At 43.5% G+C, this 21686-nt stretch overlaps 1 protein-coding gene across 1 annotated transcript in view; it reads left to right on the forward strand.

Moving 5' to 3' along the window:
* The window catches only part of EGFLAM (EGF-like, fibronectin type III and laminin G domains), a 160389-nt gene that overhangs the window by 52061 nt on the left and 86642 nt on the right, over positions 1–21686 (forward strand). Inside the window, exons 2-5 of the mRNA XM_015420161.1 lie at positions 1928–2037; positions 4924–5007; positions 13464–13581; positions 16597–16732. Of these exons, the coding sequence (XP_015275647.1) occupies positions 1928–2037; positions 4924–5007; positions 13464–13581; positions 16597–16732 (448 nt within the window). The remainder of the gene's footprint in view (positions 1–1927; positions 2038–4923; positions 5008–13463; positions 13582–16596; positions 16733–21686) is intronic.

Genomic DNA, 21686 nt, shown 5'->3' on the forward strand with positions numbered 1-21686 from the left:
AGGGTTGGCCTGGGTAAGTATTTAGATGGGAGACTGCCAAGGAAGTCCAGGGTTCCTGTGCAGAGTTAGGCAATGACAATGTACCTATGAACTTCTCTTGCCTTTAAAACTTTACGGCGTTGCTGTAAGTCGGCAGTGACTGATGGAAGAGGTCCTAGTGGCCTGTACAACATGCATAAGGTTAAGGCATTGCTACTTACTTCGTGGCATCTAACTATGTTTCTTTTGGGGGGGGCTGTGGTGGCTCAGAGGTGAAGATGCTGACTTGCAGACTGGAAGGTCAGTAGCTTGGCAGTTTGAGACCCGAGTGCCACGTGACGGAGTGAGCTCCCGTCTCTGGCCCCAGCTCCTGTCAACCTAGCAGTTCAAAAGCAAGAAATTGCAAGTAGATAAATAGGTACCACTTCAGTGGGAAGGTAACAGTGTTCCACGTGCCTTGGTGTTTAGTCATGCCGGTCACATGACCACGGAAATGTCTTCGGACAGCGCTGGCTCTTCGGCAACAGAGATGAGCACTGCCCCCTAGAGTCAGATTCGACTGGCTTTTGAGCAAAGGAAACCTTTACCTTTACTAATGTATGAGTAAAACAGATATATAAGAAAAATAATTGCACAGGTGGAATTAACAGTACCTTGGTATGAATGGCTTTGGGTTTCCTTGTAGATGGAAGATGGTGGTCAAGCTCCATTACTTCTTCATTCATTGTGTATAAAATATGCTCTTCTCAAGTTGTTCCATTCTCTCTGTTTACTTTTATTATTTCTTTGATGACCTTGCCAAGGATAACCAGCAATTAACTGAGAAGGGCTATTAACTTCGACAACAAAGGTGCCCTGTGATACAATAATAAGAGATCACAGGTAAGCCGCCAAGGCAATGAATTAGATGCACAACCCCAGAAAGGAGTATCCGGTCCTCTATTATCTTTTGCAACTAAAATACAAAATCTGTGTTGGAAAATACCTAGTACAGCAAGATACTAAAAGTATACACAATCTGATGAATGAATAACATAACGAGATTCCATATTATATACACTCATTTTGAATCTTCTTTATGCTTGTTCAGAAAATCCTCTTGAATATGTCCAATTCTGTCCAAATAAATTATTTCATTGTCTTCGGGAAAGATAGACCCCCATAGGCTACAGTTCTAGATTCATTGCTCCAACCTCTTTGTCAGACTAGTGTCTCTCACTGCCTCTTGTGCATCTTGCACGATTAATTCATTGTATCTTTTTCCCCCTTCAAATCAGTTTTATTCAATTTTCTCATTAACATTAACAACAGGGTTATGCAAGATAGGCATATACATATAATTAACAAATTTTTTGTTATACATACAAAAAGTGCTTTAATCAATCTAATCTATACTGTGGTGAGGATTCTTTCCGTACAGATCATACTATATATCAAACTGTGTATTGTGCTATAAATGCTACAAAAGGCAAAGAGTACCTATTACATCAGGTATTGAATCTTTGGTAGTTAGGTATGATAAGATAGGAGACCATATACATGTAGTGTCATTGTGTTCTCCTTTGGGTTTGATTTGTTTAAAGATGTCTGTGGTTTTTTCCATTAAGTATAGATTCCATAGTTTCTTGTACCAGAGGTTTACGTTCAGGGTGTTTTGGGACTTCCATGTGGATGCAATTGCGGTTTTAGCTGCAAACAGTATTAGTCTGATTCTTGTGTACCAGGTGGGGCTAATCTGAAAATGAAAGCTCAATTTAGGAAGTTGTTTATTGCACCTGTAAGAGGAAGAGGATAGGATTTGGAATGACAGTTGCCAAAATAATTCTCTTTTAGGCAGCCAAAGCATTCATAAGAAGAGAATCTATCAATATGCACTTTTGGTCTGACTATAAGAAGATATTTCTGTTTCCCAGTGTTTCTTACATGGTGTCTTTTTTCTTTGAGCCAGATAGGTTGGGGCCTCCTCTGGATATAATACTGGAATCGGTAAATTGCACAGCGTTCAGCATACAATGGAGAATGCCTCGGCAGCATGCAAGTATTATCTCGGGATACACTGTAAGTACTTTAAAAAAAAAAAATCTGGGTTAGAAATATACTGGAAATAAATGCCATACCTTTTGTAAATCCAAAAAACAGTACAGCATCCTTCCTAAATTAAACTGCCATCCTCTGCAGAGTTACTCCAGTCTAAATCCTTTTACACCAATGGGTTTAGACTGGAATAACTCTGGATGGGATTGCACAATTAGCTTTGAATAGGATTGCACAGTTAACCTGTCAGTCTCAGCCCTAAATATATTCCAGTAAGTGATAATAAATACCCTGGTGAGTGTTGGCTAGAAGTAAATGATAGACTGCAGGTGAAGCTTAAATAGGCATGCACTTAAACTGTAGAAGGAAATGTGCATTTTTGACTGAATTTGTAATTTTTTTTTTGTATATACAATGTAATTTTGCTGATGTCCTGACATCTGAAAACAGTAGTTGGGTCTTTTAAGTTAAAAGGTAACTAGTGTTTTCATCCATTTTGTTAAACAAAGTAAAGTGCCATAAAATATTCCACTGGTTATAATTCAGTTGGCACACTGTTGGGGGCTCTGGCCCTTTGTATAATAATGTGTAGCTTACTTGAGGACCTAAGGGAGCAGAAGGACGTGACTTTGATAAACAGAAGATATCTCTGCACACTGTTTGCCAGCAGGTGACAGCAGGGGAAGCATTCATGCCCTACTTGAGGGAAGCAAGATGCTGGGCTAGGTGAACTTCTCGTTTGATCCAGCGGATCTCGTCTTATGTTCTTATGGAAGAGGGAAGCAATCCCAAGCAGATTCGCCAGGATAGTTGAGTATCTAAACGCACCACCATCAAAGGGCACCACCAAGATGGAGATCACAGTGTGGGAACCAGTACCCAGCCTGTGAACTCCATCAGAGTCATGAGATAGTGATGTGTTCTCTCTTCCTGCTCATGGTGCTTCTACTCTGGATTGGGACTTCAGCTTGCCTCCTATGCATTATCTCCCCTAAATGGAAACAGTCTAGGGAAGGAAGTATTTGGCCCATTGCAGAAGAACACATGGCCACCTGGTCTTCTGCATCTCTCAGGAGTGTGTGTGTGTGGGAAAACTGAAGCTCCTTCCACATCATGTTAACCTGGAGCAGAAACAGCAAACCTGAGAAGCAAGTAGCATATGACTGTGATGGAGTTCACAGGTTGGGCCTGGGGATCTCCCAGCTTCTCTTAACCTGTGAAGTGTCATGGCAATTGACCCTTTAAGGACTTCTGCACACTGCTGTAGGACAAGGAACCTGGAAAACTGAGTCTTGTTCTTGGTGGAGTTTGGTGCTCCTACATAAGAGCCACATCTATGTGTGTATTTAATAATAATAATAATAATAAAAAAAAATTGCGAGTAGATAAATAGCTACCACTTCAGTGGGAAGGTAACAGCGTTCCGTGTGCCTTGGTGTTTAGTCATGCCGGCCATATGACCACGGAAATGTCTTCGGACAGCGCTGGCTCTTCGGCTTTGAAACGGAGATGAGCACCGCAACCCTAGAGTTGGATTCGGCTGGCTTTCGAGCAAGGGAACCTTTACCTTTTAAGTACTGTCCACAGGCTTGTAGTTTTTTATCATGAAACAGAAGGAAAAAGAAACCCCCGGAAGGGCATAATGTGTGGTTTTTAATCTATAGGGGCCACCAGTTCTGCATAGGGATTCTACCTTTTCAAAAGGTGAAATGCTAAGGAAAAGCACTGCGGGTCGGCTGTTTCCATTTCATTTCTCTGTTGCCATATCTGTAGCTGTGGTCTTTGGTGCTCCAGCTGTCCGAACTCTCCTGGGCCTGCTTTAGCAGTGGTGTATATGAAAGCTCACAGAGATAGATGTTCATTTGGATGTTTGGAGGGATGGGAATCCAGACCTACTATATTTTTGCCTTTTTTGAGAATCAGCATTCGATAAATAACAAGGGAATTAACATTTGTGCTTTAAATACATTTGTTGATGTCCTGTCCACCGTCCCATTTTAGCTGTCTAGCGGTTCTTGAAAGTGGCAGTAAGGCAACCTATCTCCACCCATTGCTTTGGACACCTTTCAAGTTGATGGAATATGATTTAATTCTGGGTTTAACTGATGTAACATCTGCTGTCCGTCTGAGAAATTTTAATATAGTTTTTAGATTTAGTTTTTACTTTTTGTTCCTGCCCTCTTTGAATATTGATGAAATCTACCCAGGTATGTTGATGTTCTGTAAAAGCTTAGATTTTACATGCATTCAAGGCCTGGTTGCTCCAGTGCAGAAGAACACAAGATTTCTTTAACAGTAGTGTAACAGGAAACTTGACAGGGGAAGCTTTTCTGGTACTTGCATATGCATACAAGAATGCATACTGAGCTAGCTAAGAAACACTCATCTGGCAGTATCTGTCAGATCTCCAGTGGCCAGTCAGAAGCTCTGTTGCCCCCACCCACTTTTAAAAAACACTTGGTGGGCACCAGGGAAGGTGTCAGTGGGTGTCACGGCACCACGTTGGGGACCCCCGGGGTAAGATCTAGTGTAAACACATTCTAATTGCATTTGCATGGTGGAAAGTTTGCTTTTGGGTGGTGTTGTATGCAACCCATGGACGTGTTTACCGGTGGGCTGATAATTTTGGTCACTACCACTGTGTTAGAAGTTAGAAACTTCCTAGAAGTTAAGAGCAGTTCAAGAATGGGACCAGTGAGTTAGGTAGAATGGACTCACTGGAGGTCTCCAAGCAGAGGTTGGCCAGCCATCTGTCAGGGATTTGCTGCGTTCTGTGGAAGACTGGGCAAGATCTGTAAGGCCCCTACCAACTCTAGGAGTGGTAACGGTAATCTGCTTTTACATTTGGGCTGTGTTAATGCACTTGTGTCCTTATAATCTTCGTTGATTTAACCAACATCTTCTCTCAAGGTGTATTATTCTGAGGTCACGACTGGTAAGCCAATTAAACAGCAGTCGCATGATGTGCCTCTCAGTCTGGACATGCTCAGTACTGTAAGTATCTGATATTTCTTGTACATCAGTTAGAGCTTTTGCTGGGTATTTTTGCATTTGTGTGTGTGTGTGTGTGTGTGTGCCTGGAAGTCATGGTGACCTCTGGTGACTCCTACTGGGGCATGGAGGACGTTCAGAGAAGTGGCTTGATAGCCTGCCGCTTGGTCGTGGTATTCTTTGGAGGTCTCCCATCCAAATACTTGCCGGGGTTGGTCCTGCTTAGCTTCCGAGATCGTGTGAAATCGGGCATGCCTGGGCTATCCAGGTTAGGACAGTTGTTAGAGCTTTTGATATACCAGCCATTTGACCAAAGTTGTGTCATGGTCTGTTGATATTGCTGCCCTCTTTTTGGCATTGCTCCCATGCCTCAAGTTGCTGCACCATCAGCATGTGTATGGTATATCTCCATGTCGAGAAAAGCTGTGTCTTTTGCATTTTTGGACACCAGTCAGCTGTTCAAGACACTGGAACCTGGTTAGAAAATGTAGGCTTTGAAACATCACAAAACTCACACTGGGATTTTTTTTAGCACTAATATATTTTTTTGCTTTCATCCTCCATTTCGTTTTCCTGTTTAAAAATAATGGGTTTGAAAAACTGGGGGGGGGGCTTAGTGTCTAAATTGAACACACGTGGTATGTTTTTACATATTTGCTTTACGGCATGGCATTTTAATTAAGGAAAAGTCTGCATGCATGTGGAAAAATGTATGAGTAACTGAAAGGCTGTGGTGCTTGTTCACAGTTAGCTGTGACATGTGGTACTAATCAGTGCTCTTCATGTGCAAAGTCTCATTAGTGTGTTCTAATGCCCTTTATATGCAGAAGTGATTGAACAAAAGAGTTTTAAACTGAAACGCAGCTTTGAGTTTTAGTGGGATTTGGTCCTTGTGGGTGGAACTTAAAAATGACAGTCCTCAAAGTTCCAGTATGCTAGTGAGTTGTCTGGGCTTCTTAGTTTTAATCTTCTAAGAATACACTCCTCTTTGCTCACCCCCCTGCTTCTAGGAGGAAGTCAGAATTGGCTCACAGGATGATGGAGCCCTCACTTGCCAACTGCCAGAAGAGGGCAAGTGATGGCTTCTCTTCATTCCACCATCACTGTTTTTTCTCCACCTACTTGAGTACGTGAAAAACTGGTGATGGCTGCAACAGCCTACAGGTACCACTGCACTTTCCCTTTGGGCAATGAATGCGAAAGGGCCCAGTCCTCACTGGTACTGAGGAAGAGCAGTAGGCAAGTGAGCAGTGAAGGGAATCTTCCTGACAGTCCCCCAGAAATATGCAGCCGGTTCTGATGATATGTTTAATTAATGCTTTTGTCTTTAAATATGCTGCTTTCTTACTAAGTTCTATTTTCCCCCCCTTCCACCAGGGCCAACTTGAGGGGCAAGCAATTTTTGTAAGTACTGTTTTTCTGGAGGGGGGGAAAGTTATCAGCTTTGGTTCCGCTCCCATGTGCAAGATTTGGCACAAGTCACTTGGGAAGGGGTGGGGGAAAGTGGCTGAGACAGAGTGCTGAGCACAATCCAGGGCATGTAAGCAGACCCACAATCACAAAATAAAATGTAAACATGCATTGTGAGGTCCAGGTTTGCCAAGCTGCAGCTTGGAAGCCACACCTTTACCTTGAACAACGTGTATGCAGTGAAAGAGCTTGACATGGCTGAAGGTGAAGACTCCACAGTGGAGCGTGTAGAAGGTCCCAGGTTCAGTCCTTGGCTCCTCCAGTTTCACAGTGACGGTTCTGGGATATCAAAGCTAGGAATGGCTTCTGTGTAAGACCTTGGAGAGCTCCTGCTGGTAGGATCTGGCTTCTGCCAGTGCTGGAATAGCTGGACCACTGGTGCTCTGACTTAGTTTAAGCTTCACTTGTTCATCTTTATTGCTCTCATTCCGTCCCTTACTGGCATCTAGTAGTCACTCTTATTTCCATCTTCTGAAGTGGGCAGGACTCCCTAGTGACAGTGATCAGACTGAAAGAATACAGGGAGCAATCTGGTGGCAAGGTCTTCTGCTGCAGATATATTGTCAAAGGCCGTCTCTGGGCTGCAGTCTGGTCTGGTCTAAGGCTAAATAGGCAACAGGTTCTCGTTCTGTTTTCTAACGACACTGGACCAGTCCAAGTGTGTGTGTGTGGGGGTGCAACACCTTTGTGCTGCTGCGGGGGCTGGTGTAGCATAGTGCCTTAGTTGCCAAAGATGCCCAGTTCAAATGTCACTTTGGCCATGAACTACTAAGGTGACCTTCAGCAAACTGCTGTCACCATCTGCAATATGGGGCTAAGAACACTGTCTTGTGTGCGGGGCTAAGAACACTGTCCTGTGTAACCGAAGTTGATGCACTGAAGTATCTTGAATGATGTATGTGAACATAAGACGAACCCTGCTGGATCAGACCAAAGGTCCACTCAATTTAGAAATCTGTTTCCAACAGGGAACTTCCAGATGTCTCCAGGAAGTTCATGAGCTGTGGACACAACCTTTTCCTTGCTGTTGCTGCTGCTGTAGAAGTATTCTTCCTCTGGAGATGGAGGTTCTGTTTAGCTCTCATGGCTAAAAGCCTGTCTTTCATGACCAGGAATTAAACTCCAGACTCCAAGCTATCTTCCATGAAACTGCCCATACTGTTTTTCCAAGTCATCTAAGCTTGTTGTCACTATTACTGCCTTTTATTGGCAGTGAATTCCTTAAGTTGGGAGTACTTCAGTTTTTCCTGAATCTGCTGCCTATTAGCTTTATCAGGTGACCCCCAATATTACATGAGAATTATCCACTTCCACCACACTGTTCAGGATTTTATGTCTGCAGCATTGCCTTCCATTGTAGCCATCTTTCCTACTCTAAAAGAAGAAGAAGAAGAAGAGAAGAGATTGGATTTATACCCCGCCCTTCACTTGGAGTCTCAGAGCGGCTTACAAACTCCTTTCCCTTCCCCTCCCCACAACAGACACCGATTGAACAAAAGAGTTTTAAACTGAAACACAGCTTTGAGTTTTAGTGGGATTTGGTCCATGTGGGTGGAACTTAAAAATGGCAGTCCACAAAGTTCCAGTATGCTAGTGAGTTCTCTGGGCTTCTTAGTTTTAATCTTCTAAGAATACACTCCTCTTTGCTCACCCCCCTGCTTCTAGGAGGAAGTCAGAATTGGCTCACAGGATGATGGAGCCCTCACTTGCCAACTGCCAGAAGAGGGCAAGTGATGGCTTCTCTTCATTCCACCATCACTGTTTTTTCTCCACCTACTTGAGTACGTGAAAAACTGGTGATGGCTGCAACAGCCTACAGGTACCACTGCACTTTCTCTTTGGGCAATGAATGCAAAAGGGCCCAGTCCTCACTGGTACTGAGGAAGAGCAGTAGGCAAGTGAGCAGTGAAGGGAATCTTCCTGACAGTCCCCCAGAAATATGCAGCCGGTTCTGATGATATGTTTAATTAATGCTTTTGTCTTTAAATATGCTGCTTTCTTACTAAGTTCTATTTTCCCCCCCTTCCACCAGGGCCAACTTGAGGGGCAAGCAATTTTTGTAAGTACTGTTTTTCTGGAGGGGGGGAAAGTTATCAGCTTTGGTTCCGCTCCCATGTGCAAGATTTGGCACAAGTCACTTGGGAAGGGGTGGGGGAAAGTGGCTGAGACAGAGTGCTGAGCACAATCCAGGGCATGTAAGCAGACCCACAATCACAAAATAAAATGTAAACATGCATTGTGAGGTCCAGGTTTGCCAAGCTGCAGCTTGGAAGCCACACCTTTACCTTGAACAACGTGTATGCAGTGAAAGAGCTTGACATGGCTGAAGGTGAAGACTCCACAGTGGAGCGTGTAGAAGGTCCCAGGTTCAGTCCTTGGCTCCTCCAGTTTCACAGTGACGGTTCTGGGATATCAAAGCTAGGAATGGCTTCTGTGTAAGACCTTGGAGAGCTCCTGCTGGTAGGATCTGGCTTCTGCCAGTGCTGGAATAGCTGGACCACTGGTGCTCTGACTTAGTTTAAGCTTCACTTGTTCATCTTTATTGCTCTCATTCCGTCCCTTACTGGCATCTAGTAGTCACTCTTATTTCCATCTTCTGAAGTGGGCAGGACTCCCTAGTGACAGTGATCAGACTGAAAGAATACAGGGAGCAATCTGGTGGCAAGGTCTTCTGCTGCAGATATATTGTCAAAGGCCGTCTCTGGGCTGCAGTCTGGTCTGGTCTAAGGCTAAATAGGCAACAGGTTCTCGTTCTGTTTTCTAACGACACTGGACCAGTCCAAGTGTGTGTGTGTGGGGGTGCAACACCTTTGTGCTGCTGCGGGGGCTGGTGTGGCATAGTGCCTTAGTTGCCAAAGATGCCCAGTTCAAATGTCACTTTGGCCATGAACTACTAAGGTGGCCTTCAGCAAACTGCTGTCACCATCTGCAATATGGGGCTAAGAACACTGTCTTGTGTGACGGGCTAAGAACACTGTCCTGTGTAACCGAAGTTGATGCACTGAAGTATCTTGAATGTTGTATGTGAACATAAGAAGAACCCTGCTGGATCAGACCAAAGGTCCACTCAATTTAGAAATCTGTTTCCAACAGGGAACTTCCAGATGTCTCCAGGAAGTTCATGAGCTGTGGACACAACCTTTTCCTTGCTGTTGCTGCTGCTGTAGAAGTATTCTTCCTCTGGAGATGGAGGTTCTGTTTAGCCCTCATGGCTAAAAGCCTGTCTTTCATGACCAGGAATTAAACTCCAGACTCCAAGCTATCTTCCATGAAACTGCCCATACTGTTTTTCCAAGTCATCTAAGCTTGTCGCCATTACTGCCTTTTATTGGCAGTGAATTCCTTAAGTTGGGAGTACTTCAGTTTTTCCTGAATCTGCTGCCTATTAGCTTTATCAGGTGACCCCCAATATTACATGAGAATTATCCACTTCCACCACACTGTTCAGGATTTTATGTCTGCAGCATTGCCTTCCATTGTAGCCATCTTTCCTACTCTAAAAGAAGAAGAAGAAGAAGAGAAGAGATTGGATTTATACCCCGCCCTTCACTTGGAGTCTCAGAGCGGCTTACAAACTCCTTTCCCTTCCCCTCCCCACAACAGTCACCCTGTGAGGTGGGTGGGGCTGCGAGAACTCTGACACAAACTGCTCTTTTTCAAGGACAGCTGTGCCAGAGCTTGTGACTGACCCAAGGTCACATCAGCAGGTGCAAGCGGAGGAGTGGGGAATCAAACCCGGTTCTCCCAGATTAGAGTCCGCACACTTAACCACTACACCAAACTGGCTCTCAAACAAACATTAATCATTACTTGTAGGTACCTATGATATCAGCTTGTCAAAGTGAACTTCTACGACTAACATACCTATTTCCAGCCCTGAGCAGGCTATAAATCAAAATAAATGAATAAAGTAATGTAAAACAATACTTGGGGAAGTGGCAACTTCTTCTTTACTCTGCCTCGTTATGCCCAAGCAGTTCTCAGCTCTGGGAAACGGCCAGTCTGCAAGAACACAAGCTTCTGCTTATTTTTATTTTTCCCACAAGAATGATAGATGATTTAAGCAACACTCCAGTAGCTAAGATGGAGTCTGGGCTTTAATTCCTGGCACTTGTAAAGGAAGTAATTTCCCCTAATTTCTTCCCATTATCTTGGGGATGGAAACTAAGAGTGGTACAGGAACTTCATATGCATGTTTATGACAATCAAAGCAAAAGGGTGTTGTCTGGTGGGGGAAAGAAGAATCGCCATATGGCCCTGGAGACAAATTGTTAGTTTTCTGCACCTGGAAATACTATTTCAAGCTGTTCTGAAGTTTCTGTAGTTTTCCATTTGCTGTGAGTAAGATTTTAAGCATCTGGAAATGAGAAACAGGGGAGAAGATTGAAAAAGCTGTAAGAGTTGCCCTGATGTGTCAGAGCTGAGCTTTCCATGGGCTTTTATTTCAATTTGCTTCCGTTATGAACATGCCAAAAAAAAAAAAATCTCAGCCAGTCCTGTGGTCCTGCCGGTCCCAGCAGCTGTTGTGCTGGTGCCAGTGCTCATGTAACATTGTGTAACATTGCTATGGTCTAGTAGTAAAGTAAAAAAGACAGCAAAAGGTCCATCATCTAGGAGAAATTTGGAGAGATTAGAGCCGTCCTGGGTGGATCTGTAAATAGCAGGAGGTGGCGCTTCAGTCCCTGTTACTGTTTCCTATTCCCTGGTAATAGCCCATCTCCTCCATCCATCTACTCTGTTTCTGGAAGTCACCAATTCTGTTTTTGAAAGCCTGGATCCAGGAATGAGAAATAATGATGCACAAATGTATGAACCCTGCTAGATGGCACCAAAGCCTATCTTCTCCAGGGCTCTAGCAGACAGATCTGGACTTGGTCTTGGTAGCCAGACAGAATCTGTGTTCACCTGAGGGACAGGAGAGGGTCTTGATTGTGATGTTAGTCCAAACTTTGGGGCCTCAGGATGATCTGAGGGCGGGCAGGGACAGGGATTCATCTCTGCCGTTGTGGACCTTGCTTAGAAAGCCCAAGAGTTCTCCTTTGCTTTCTGAAACTTTCCCTTCTTGGTTCAGAGTACATTCTGCCCTGGTTGTTACAATCGTATACACATAGTTGTCTCAGTGTACATCTTAATCTTAAACACTGTGATTTAACATCATCAATTCAATTCAGATACGGTTGTGTCCCTTATCCAGATCTTCCTGACTTTGAGGACAAGCTAAGATTCAAAACTTTGCTTTTTGTTTGAGATAATTTTCACAGCAACTGTCTTCATAGTGTCCTTGTGGGCGTCAGACAGTTTGGAATTTCCTTCCAAACTGTTCTGAAGTTCACCTCTCTGCGGGTTTAAAATTACATCAGATTGCATACTTATTTGCCTTTTTGTACAACAGGAGGATGTTTCTAGCTTAACTTTCAAAAACAAACTTCTGTGAGCGTTTGGCAAATTTTCTGCAGAGGTCTAAACTATACTGAGAAATGGATGTAGGTCAAGTTTCTGGATCCCTTTTGGGGAGTTTTACAGGAAGAACACTTGACCTTGGTTGTGTTTGTTTGTTTTTCATCTATTAAACTAGTTTCAGTGTGATTCTTCTAAAGAGATTTGTGTGGGGGGGAGTTGTGGGGGGGAACCCTGCAGGCCAGAACTAGATATGATGCTGACCATAAGCAGCTGTTGACAGTGTTAACCCTCTAGTGAGTTCTACTTCCTCTTGTCATCACAAGGGTATACAAGGGTATGCATAATGTAACATTGTGCAGTTTGCTGCTTTACTCCATACCATAAGGTGACTGAAGTCGTATCAGGGGAAAGCACGGTGTGATGATGTCACATAGTATGTTGGCTAAAAACAAATTTCAGGAGGGAAATAGAAATTCTGCTTATCTAGAATGTTTTGTTTTATCCGTCCCTTCCTCCGTGGAACTTGAAGTGGCATTCATGATTCTTCCAGCATTATTTTAGCCTTGCAACAATCCTATGTGTTAAGTTAGACTGTGAGCGAAACTAAGGTGACCTAAGGAATTCCATGACAGGGTGGGGATTTGAACCTGGGGTTCCCTTGGGTTCAGCACTAAGGTTGCCAGCTCTGGATTGGGAAATACCTGGAGATTTTGGAGGTGGAGCCTGGGGAGGGCAGGGTTTAGGGAGGGGAGGGACCTCAGCAGGCTGTAGTGTCATAGAGCCCACCCTCCAAAGCAGCCATTTTATCCAGGGGAACTGAGCTTGGTTGTCTGGAAATCAGTTGTAACAGTTGGAGATCTCCAGGTGCCACCTGGAGGCTGGCAATGCTATTCAGGACTTTTAACAATTGTACCGCTATTTGACATAAGGGTGTCATGTTCAGAAGCTTGAACATATAAACACATGAAGCTATCTTATATGGAGTTAGATCATCGATGTATCAAGGTCAGTATTGTCTGTTCCCACAAGTGGTGGCTTTTCAAGGTCTCAAGCAGAATTTTTTGTGTGTGTGTGTGTAAATTGTTATTTGATACTTTTGGCTGGAGATACTGGGGACTGAACCTGGGACCTTATGTAGGCAATGCAGAAGAATAAGAGTCGGTTTTTTATACCCTGCTTTTCTCTTCCCTAAGGAGTCTCAAAGCGGCATACCCTTCCCTCTCCTCACAACAATCACCTTGTGAGGCAGGTGGGGCTGAGAGAATTCTGAGAGAACTGTGACTGACCCAAGGTCACCCAGCAGGCTTTGTATGGAGGAATGGGGAATCAAACCCGGTTCTCCAGATTAGAGTCTGCCACTCTTATCCACTGCATCATGCCAGCGCTACCACTGAACCACAACTCCTCCGTTGAAAGGGGACTTCCCAGGCTCTATGTTATGTTGTGCTGTGTTATGTTGTGCCCTAAGAGAGCCGGGCCACACAAAGCATTATTTACAGTTAAATGAAGCAGTCATTTTTGCTGGAGACATTTAATATATGCCCCCTTCCCCCCCCCTCCTCTTCTCCCCCTCCCATTTTTTAAAACAGGAGGTTGTTATTGGGGATTTGAAGCCAGGCACACTCTTCCGCGTGAGTGTTGGAGCTTATGGCTGGACCGGAAAAGGCCGGCCCAGCATGCCCAGAGACGTAACAACTTTATCAGAAGGTAAAAGCTGTGTGAATAGTTTTCCATTATGGATCCCGATTGGGGCAGACTTAATCCCAGCCATTTCATTTTGCCGGCAGGTAGACACGGGAAAGACAGCAAGAAGACTTTGGTACAACCGCGGATGGTGGTGGGGAGAATTCAAAGATGCTGGTGGTCAGAGGGCGAGATGTAGCTGTGATGGCAGAACAGTCAGGAGCATTATTAAAGATTCAGAAGGATAAACACAGCCTGACGTGCTTGGCGGCTTTGTGAACTCCCTTTAAAAAAAGTGTTTACAAGGGCATTTGGAGATTTATTTCACTTCAGAGGCCTTCTAGCCCTTGATGCTGCCTCTGAATTGAAAAAAAAAATTGTTTTTTTTGCCTGGGCTATAGACAAGTCCAGGTGTAGCATTTCCTTATCTGCCGCTCAGCTGAATTTTGGGGATTTAAGTCCATTTGGGTCCCGTGGATGGAATATAGAAAAGCATCCTGTTTGATGTGAGGGGTCCTGACCTGGATGGCCCAGGCTAGACGGCCCTGGTTAGGACTGGGTGGGAGACCACCATAGAGGTCCAATGTCACTACATGGGGGCAGTCAGTGGCAAAGCCACCTTTGAACGTCTGTTGCCTGGTAACCCCTACAGGGACACCATAAAGTCAACTGTGACTTGAGGGCACTGTCCACCACCAGATGTTAGAGATGCTACTGATTGTTGCAGCCCTGCCTTTTCCATCACACAAATTGAACCAGCAAGTCTTTCTTTTCTTGCCCTTTAATGTTTTCTTGTACTGAATTCTCTCCCCCATAAAATCTATGCATTTAAATAATTTGGGGTATTAGTTGTGTATCAGTGGCATATGGATGGCATGCAGGGGTCATTTCCTGCAGGAGCGCACAGGAGCAGAGCTCCAACAGTAAAGAGCCCAGGGGGCGGGCACATGCAACAAGCCCCACCCCCTGCTCCCAGCAGCCCTCAGTCAGAGCAAGAAGCAGCAAGGTAAGCCGCAGAGCCCCCACCCCACCCCCCCGGGCCAAAACAGTCCAGTGGCACCTTTAAGACCAAGTTTTATTCAGGTACAAGCTCTCCCTCCTCTGTGAGGACAGATCTGCACGTTCCCCCCGTGCCCCCCCCCCAATAGCTAGCAGTCCAAAACAGTCCAGTGGAGCCTGAGTGGTCGGTGTTGCCTTCTGACACACTTCTGGTGATGTCAGGGGGTGTGGCATATGCAAATAAGTTATGCTAATGAGTTATGCTAATGAGCTCCTGCATCTCTTTTCCTACGAAATGACCCCTGATGGCATGTAACATAAAAATGCTGTGTAAAAAGTCATAAAAGGGACGGATGACTCTGGAACGCCAGTGACGAAAATGTGCGAAATGAAATGGCTCACGACAACAAGATAAGGAAATAAAAAGCATATATTGTACATCTTTAGCTGATGTGCATCTACATCAGCACTTTCTCTTATCAGAGGCTCTCCCCTCTCGCTGTCTTGCCTCATGGGAGCTTTAAAAAGTTGGTTCAAGTTCTTTAACAGGAACCACTAAGACTTCTATTTCTATGTGTCTTTGAAGACTACCAGTATGGGATTTCTAGCCCACAAAAGTTGTGTGGCAATATCTTTATTTGCCTTCCAGGTTTCACATGCTTTGTTGTTGTTGTTGGGAGCAGGTCTGTTCAAGAGACTGAGCCTGTCTTTGAAACTCCCGTGATGCACAGCAGTACAATCCAAAGTTTTATCTTAAAGTATAACAAATATATTGTGGCTAACATTTCTGGAAGTGTTGAAGCTGTGTGTGGGGGGAAACTGACATTTTAGGGAAAATATGTGCAGTACTTACTTGCCTTATCTTATTTTACCAGCTTAACTACTCCAAAAGGATCTTTCATGCTTAGTTAACATCTAAAATGATACAATTTGTCATATTTATGGAATTTAAAATTATATGGGTCTTGGGCTGCTATAAGAAAAATTGCAGATCTCCCCAATATTTGAGAAAGAGTTGCAGACTGCTGCACCCTATACTATATTAGCAGACATTTCTTAATTTTTGCCATCTGAGAAGAATAAAATATGCTGAAAGTAGCAAACAGATTTCCATAGTGAACAAAAGAATGTGCATTATATAGACAAAAATGCTCTCAGACAGCCGCAGCAGTGTTAGGAGTAGTTGTCAGTTACCCAAACATTTTGAGGGTGTGCGAATTTTGCCATTCTTTGGCAGTCACCCATTCCCCTCCCCCTCTGGAACTTGCAGGTGGTCACAGAGAGGGAAATTCTCTTGGCTTAAAGGTATGCACACCCTTCCCATCTCCTCTGTTCCACACATAAGGTGACTTAGGGAAGGGGTAGTCTTTTTGATTGGGCATGAATGAGAGACCTCCCTGTCCTCCCAAGTTCTCAGTGATATGTGGGGAACTCAGAAAAGGAGAATACTGTTTTACATTGTGTTGGCATTGGGTAAGTTGGTTGCCAGGAAGAGATTTATTGTCATTCGCCTGACAGTAAGAGGTGGAACCCTGATATTGTTAGTCTTTGACATGGTATTGCTAGTCTTTGAGATGATATAGAACTCTCTTTGTTTTCTGTAACCATTTTCTGGAATTCTTTGGATCAGTAGTTTCCTGATCTTTAGAGACCTCATCTTGTCTAAGCCTTCTTTTCCCAGCCACAGTGAAAATGCTTGGAGGAGAACTAGTCAGTGATTATTGCCAGGTGATTGAGGGAAATTTTGAACGGATGCTAGTCATTGATGGTGGAAGGAGAAAAAGAGTGATTGAGGGGAGCAGGGGAAGGGCCATGAAGTCCACTGAACAGAAAAGGACAAGCTAAACCTGGAGGAAACAGAAGCAGTAAGGGGAGCTAGGCACTTTGGTGGGATCTGGGGCAGGGTGGTTGCACATTTTTTAATCTCTTTAAAATTACAGTGTTCCAAATGACCTGGAATTAACAAACAGTATTTGTTTGGGTTTTTTTTAAAAAAGTGACTTAGAAGACCATATGACACGTGTGTTTCTTTTATCCCAGAGAAATGCATGCCTCCTGATCCACCTTTCCAACCCCAAGTCATCGTGGTTTCTGATTCAGAAGTTGCCCTGTCATGGAAAGCGGGGCTCAGCGAAGGAGGTTCCCCAGTTCAGTACTACACGGTGGAGTTTATCAGGTGATTGTTTCCAGATTGGAACTGAATTTGTGGACAATCTCCATTCATGTCTATTTCAGATTGATATCTTGGTCTGAGGGATGTTTCTCATTCATTCATTTATTTGTTCAAACAGTCTGGGTCAGCATGTTTGGGTCAGCATACCTTGTGCTTTCTTGCAAGCTCTAAGATAGATTGAAAGATCTGCCTTCTAGGTAGCAAGGATGCTCTGTTCAGAAGTTACAGTGAATGCATGATCACTCCATGTACAGTGTACACTTGGATTTTTTTTAACATGTGTGGCGTAATTCTTGTTTTACAGTCAGTGCATGTACAGTCAAACATGCTATACAAATCCACACAGAAAAGAGCAAGAGTCTAGTACCATCATAACGACTAACAAAATTTGTGGCAGGGTATGAGCTTTCGTGAGTCACTGAAGAAGTGAATATGACTCACAAAAACTCATACCTTGCCACAAATTCTGTTCATCTTTAAGGTGTGCCGCTACTGGACCCTTGTTCTTTTTACTGCTGCAGACAGAGTAACATGGCTTCCCATATTGGTCTACAAGTCCACATATTTATCCATCTGGGTACTGGTCCCTGATTTCTGTTGCAAAGTGAACATGTGTTGGCTCTTTCTTTCAGACTGTTGTGCACATGTTCACTGTGACATGTGAATAGGGCTGTAGAGCCAGTGGTGATAGCCAGTGTAGCGTAGTGGTTAGAATGTCTGATTAGCCTCTGGGAGACCTGGATTCAGCTTCCCATTCTGCCATAGAAGCTTGCTGAGTGATCTTGGGCCAGTCACTCTGTTTCGGCTTAGCCTACCTTACAGGCTTGTTGTGAGGATAAAACAGAGGATGGGAGCAATATTGAAGATGTTCGGGGCTCTCATTGGAGAGAAAGTGGGATATAAATGTGCAAATGGATACAATGTTCTGTGACTGACTGCCCTGCCCACCAGCTAAGAAACTCCCTTCCTTTGGAAACTCCTTTTCAGAAATACTTCCATATTTCATTTTGCTGGGTGCTCAGTTAACTATTTTAAATAGTTATTTTTTATGTTTATTGTGACTGTCAGTGACCACAGGTGATTTACCTGTGATGACACAATGGGGCCTGGAACCCCTCTGGCGGCTATCAGTCAAAATGCTGCGATGTCAGAGTTGGTCTAGACAGCTTTGAGGCTGGCAGTGGGGTGCAAAATGAAGACTTGGAAAGAGTCAATAAATCCCTTTTGTTAAATCAAACCTTTTAAGAATTTGCATTGGCATGCAAAACCGTTGAGTAAGTGTAAAATATTTTAATGAACACGTAAGGATGAAAGCACTTATGGATGTGATTTGTTTTCCATGTATTGCTCCACGTCCCGAGCCCTCCCATGATTGTTTTATAGTGTTTATTTGTAATTTAATTTGTGGATTGGTTTATGGAAAATGTACAGTTGTCAAGCTCTGTATAATGGCATTTTGCATATGAAATCACCAGTAACTCACGCGTTCTACTCCATGCATCCTTCTGCATGCATAAGTGGTCAGCCAAGCTTGCTTTCTGCCAGAAGACTTTTATCACAGGTACCAGTGGAAATTCTCCAATGTGGAAATATCCTAATAATTTCAGCATTGCCGTGGGTCAGGCAAGCCCAAGTTATTTGTGCATGAGATAATTTCTGTGTATTTCACTCTTGGTATATGTAAGCTTTTAAGACAATTTAGTAGTTACTGGATTAGAGCCAGAGATTTGCGGGAGCAAGATTTGCAGATCTTTCCTTTGTTCTTCTCCCCCTGGGAGAGTTGAGCCTGGAGGTTGCAGGGCCCACATGGACTATTAGCCATATGGGGAGGGGTTGTGGTAGAGCAGCTGCTTGGCATGTAGAAGGTCCCAGGTTCAGTCCCTGGCATCTCCAGTTGAAAGGATCAGGTAATAAGCGATGTGAAAAGACCTCTGCCTGAGACCCTGGAGAGCTGATGCCAGTCTGAGTAGACAGTACTGACTTTGATGGATCAGTGGCTTGAATCAAAAGGCAGCTTCATGTGTGTTCATTTTTTTTTTGTAAATTTATTTTTATTATTATAATAAGAAAAGTGCATGTACAAATAACACATATTTTGTTTTACATTACTCGGTACAGTACTACCTTTGGTTATTAAGTGACAATATGTTCCCCTCGGTATATTGGTATTGATAATTGATGTAATTGTCATTCTGAGTGTAAGTGCAGAAAAGGTACGTGCCTTCTTGTCCGCACTTCTTCCAGCATCTGGGATCATTGTGTGTTCATGTGTCACGGGTCTTCCATGAGGAAGGGGACAGGTCCAAATTGCCCTTGATACCTCCTCCTTCAGAGGAACTGTCCTGATGGAAGAGGGAAGGCAATTTCAGCCTCTTCACCTTCCTTAGTTCAGCCCCCCCCTCCCCACACCTGAGGATTTTGGCTCCTGTGGCTCCATCCACTCTGGGAATCATCTTTCTTGAGGTCAGAAAGGACTGCTGGTAGGAGGGGAACATCTGTCACTGCCTCCCACTACAGACCTCTGGATCCAACCCATTCAAATTCACTTGCAGACATTCTTAATTTGGACCAAGAACGTCTCATCCTAGCAATAAATTATTTCCATTTCAGTTTAAAAACTTGTCCACGTTCTGCTCTTGTGTGGGATGCTGGGTGCTCTCACAGTTTCCCCTGCCGTCAGTTCGGCATGTATAAGTCGGTTCAGCCAAGTTAGTTCCACCGTTGACTAGATCCAAATGGTTTCCTAACTTTTGTACGACTTGCATTTTCCCATGACCTTGGGCAGCAGCATGGTTTAGAAGCCAAGGAACTGGCCATGAAATATGTTTTGAGTGCACGGACAGTATTCTGTAATGTGACTCGTGGGCTTTGGTGGTTTGCAGTGATTGGGCAGACCACGTTGCGTGACCCCGGAATTCTCATCCTCTGGTCCAGAAATTCATCATGTGCCTTCACAGTAATTCCAATGATCCCCAGCCCCTCTTTAAAGCAAAACTTACAAAGAACCCGATGGCAGACACGAAGAGATCTACACAGTAATGTTTACATGGAGTAGGAAATGGAAAGGAGAATAACACATGGGACAGTCTGATTATAGAATTTTGTCTTTGAACACGGTGACTCCAGGCAGCTATCCCCACCATTCTCATACTAAACCAGTACAGCTGATATGCAGCAACATTGCTTTTCTTTGTGCTGATTTTTTTACTTATGGTGGGTGTTATGCCAACTTCTCTTTACTTTTCTTGTGCTGATAAAATTAAGCAATATCTTGGATCCAGTTAGAAATGATGAGTGGATTCTGGAAAGTTAGTTCCAGATTTATTTATTTTTTACTCGTTTCACATAGTCCCATCCAGGAATGGTGGTAAAGGATTGAATAATTGAAAGACCACACCCTCATAGATATTCCCTCCACCTAGAAATCTAACTTGCCAGAGAGATTGCTTGACTTGAACATTCTCTATTTACAAGGATAGGGAGAGTTTAAGGGTGGGGCCATGGAGGGAATGCTGAACGATGTGATGACATTTCTGTACTGCCTTTAAAGTTTTGAAGTCCATTTGCACTGGAATGTGTATTCTGCCCCAACTCACTCAGGAATTTAGATCACAGACCTATCTGGAGTTATTCCAGCCTATGTCCATTGATTAGCTAATATCTCTCTCCTAGTTGGTTATCAAGTGAAACCCAAGTAAGAGAGTGAATTGGAATGTATCTGAGCTCATTCCTGGGGTTTCTGTTTCAAGAAATATAGTAAAAGAGGGTGGGGAGGGGAGCCCCACCCCGCTTCTGTAGATTGATCCCAGCATGCCAATGTGGTTTATTTATTTATTTATAAATTCAATTTATAGCCCTCCCTCCCCGCAATGCAGGCTCAGGGCGGCTCACAATTAGGCATGCGCCACACATAAAACAGTTAAAACCATAAAACCATTGTCACAAAATTACAAAAATTACAGAAAACATATTAAGTGCTCTAGAGGTTCTAAACAAAATTTACTTGTGGTTGCAAGTAAATTTGAAAAAAAGTAGTCATGCGTCTGAATTTTAAATGTCTCTTGATACTTTCAACATATGTTACTTCAGTTTGAATCATATGTGTCGATCAGAAAATTGCTATGAATACAATGTGAACAGAATTACTGTCTGCCTCAGTTCTTCATTCATAGAATAGGAATTTGAATAACCTCCTCAACAATGTTGTTGATAAATGATAAATGAGGTAAGGACTGAAAGATACAAACACACAGTGCCTAAGAATCCCATATATATTATTAATTTATGCAGTTTCCTTTTGTTTTTAAGGTGAAATGTTGGACTCCACATAATTGATATGATTTTAATCTCGCTTATCTGTGTTTAGGAACATAAGGTTTGGGATTACCTTAGTGGAACTACATAATATCAGTATTCAGTACCGAATTACGTAACAGGAAGACTAGCTGATAACTAATTGTGAATTCACTGTTATTGCTATTTGGACAGTTACTTCAGTGCATGATGGTGGTAAAAAGTGCCGTCAGGTCTTACATGACTTATGGCAACCCTACAGGGTTTTCAAGGAAGGAGATGAACAGAGGTGGTTTGCCATTCCTTGCTTTTGCATAGCAACCCTAGATTTCCTTGGTGGTCTCCCATCTAAGTACTAACCAAGGCTGACCCTGCTTAGTTTCTGACATCTGACGTGATCGGGCTGGCCTGGGACATAGGAGCACAAATACGAATTTGGCACGGCACATTTGAGCTTGTTCATTGAGCTAAGTGTACTAGAATCTCAAGAAAAAGTGTTATACAATTTGGACTGCTAGCATATGGAAAATTATTCTATCCAATTTTAAAAACCCTGTAACACTGCAGTTTTTCAGGAGGGAAGAAAAAAGCTATTTCCAAAGTCAATTGGACATTAATCGACAAGAATGGTTCTTTTAAAAGGTAGAACAGTTCTTTCACACTT

The sequence above is a fragment of the Gekko japonicus genome, unplaced genomic scaffold (genome assembly GCF_001447785.1).
Source record: "Gekko japonicus isolate JY-2015 unplaced genomic scaffold, Gekko_japonicus_V1.1 scaffold86, whole genome shotgun sequence".
NCBI lineage: Eukaryota > Metazoa > Chordata > Lepidosauria > Squamata > Gekkonidae > Gekko > Gekko japonicus.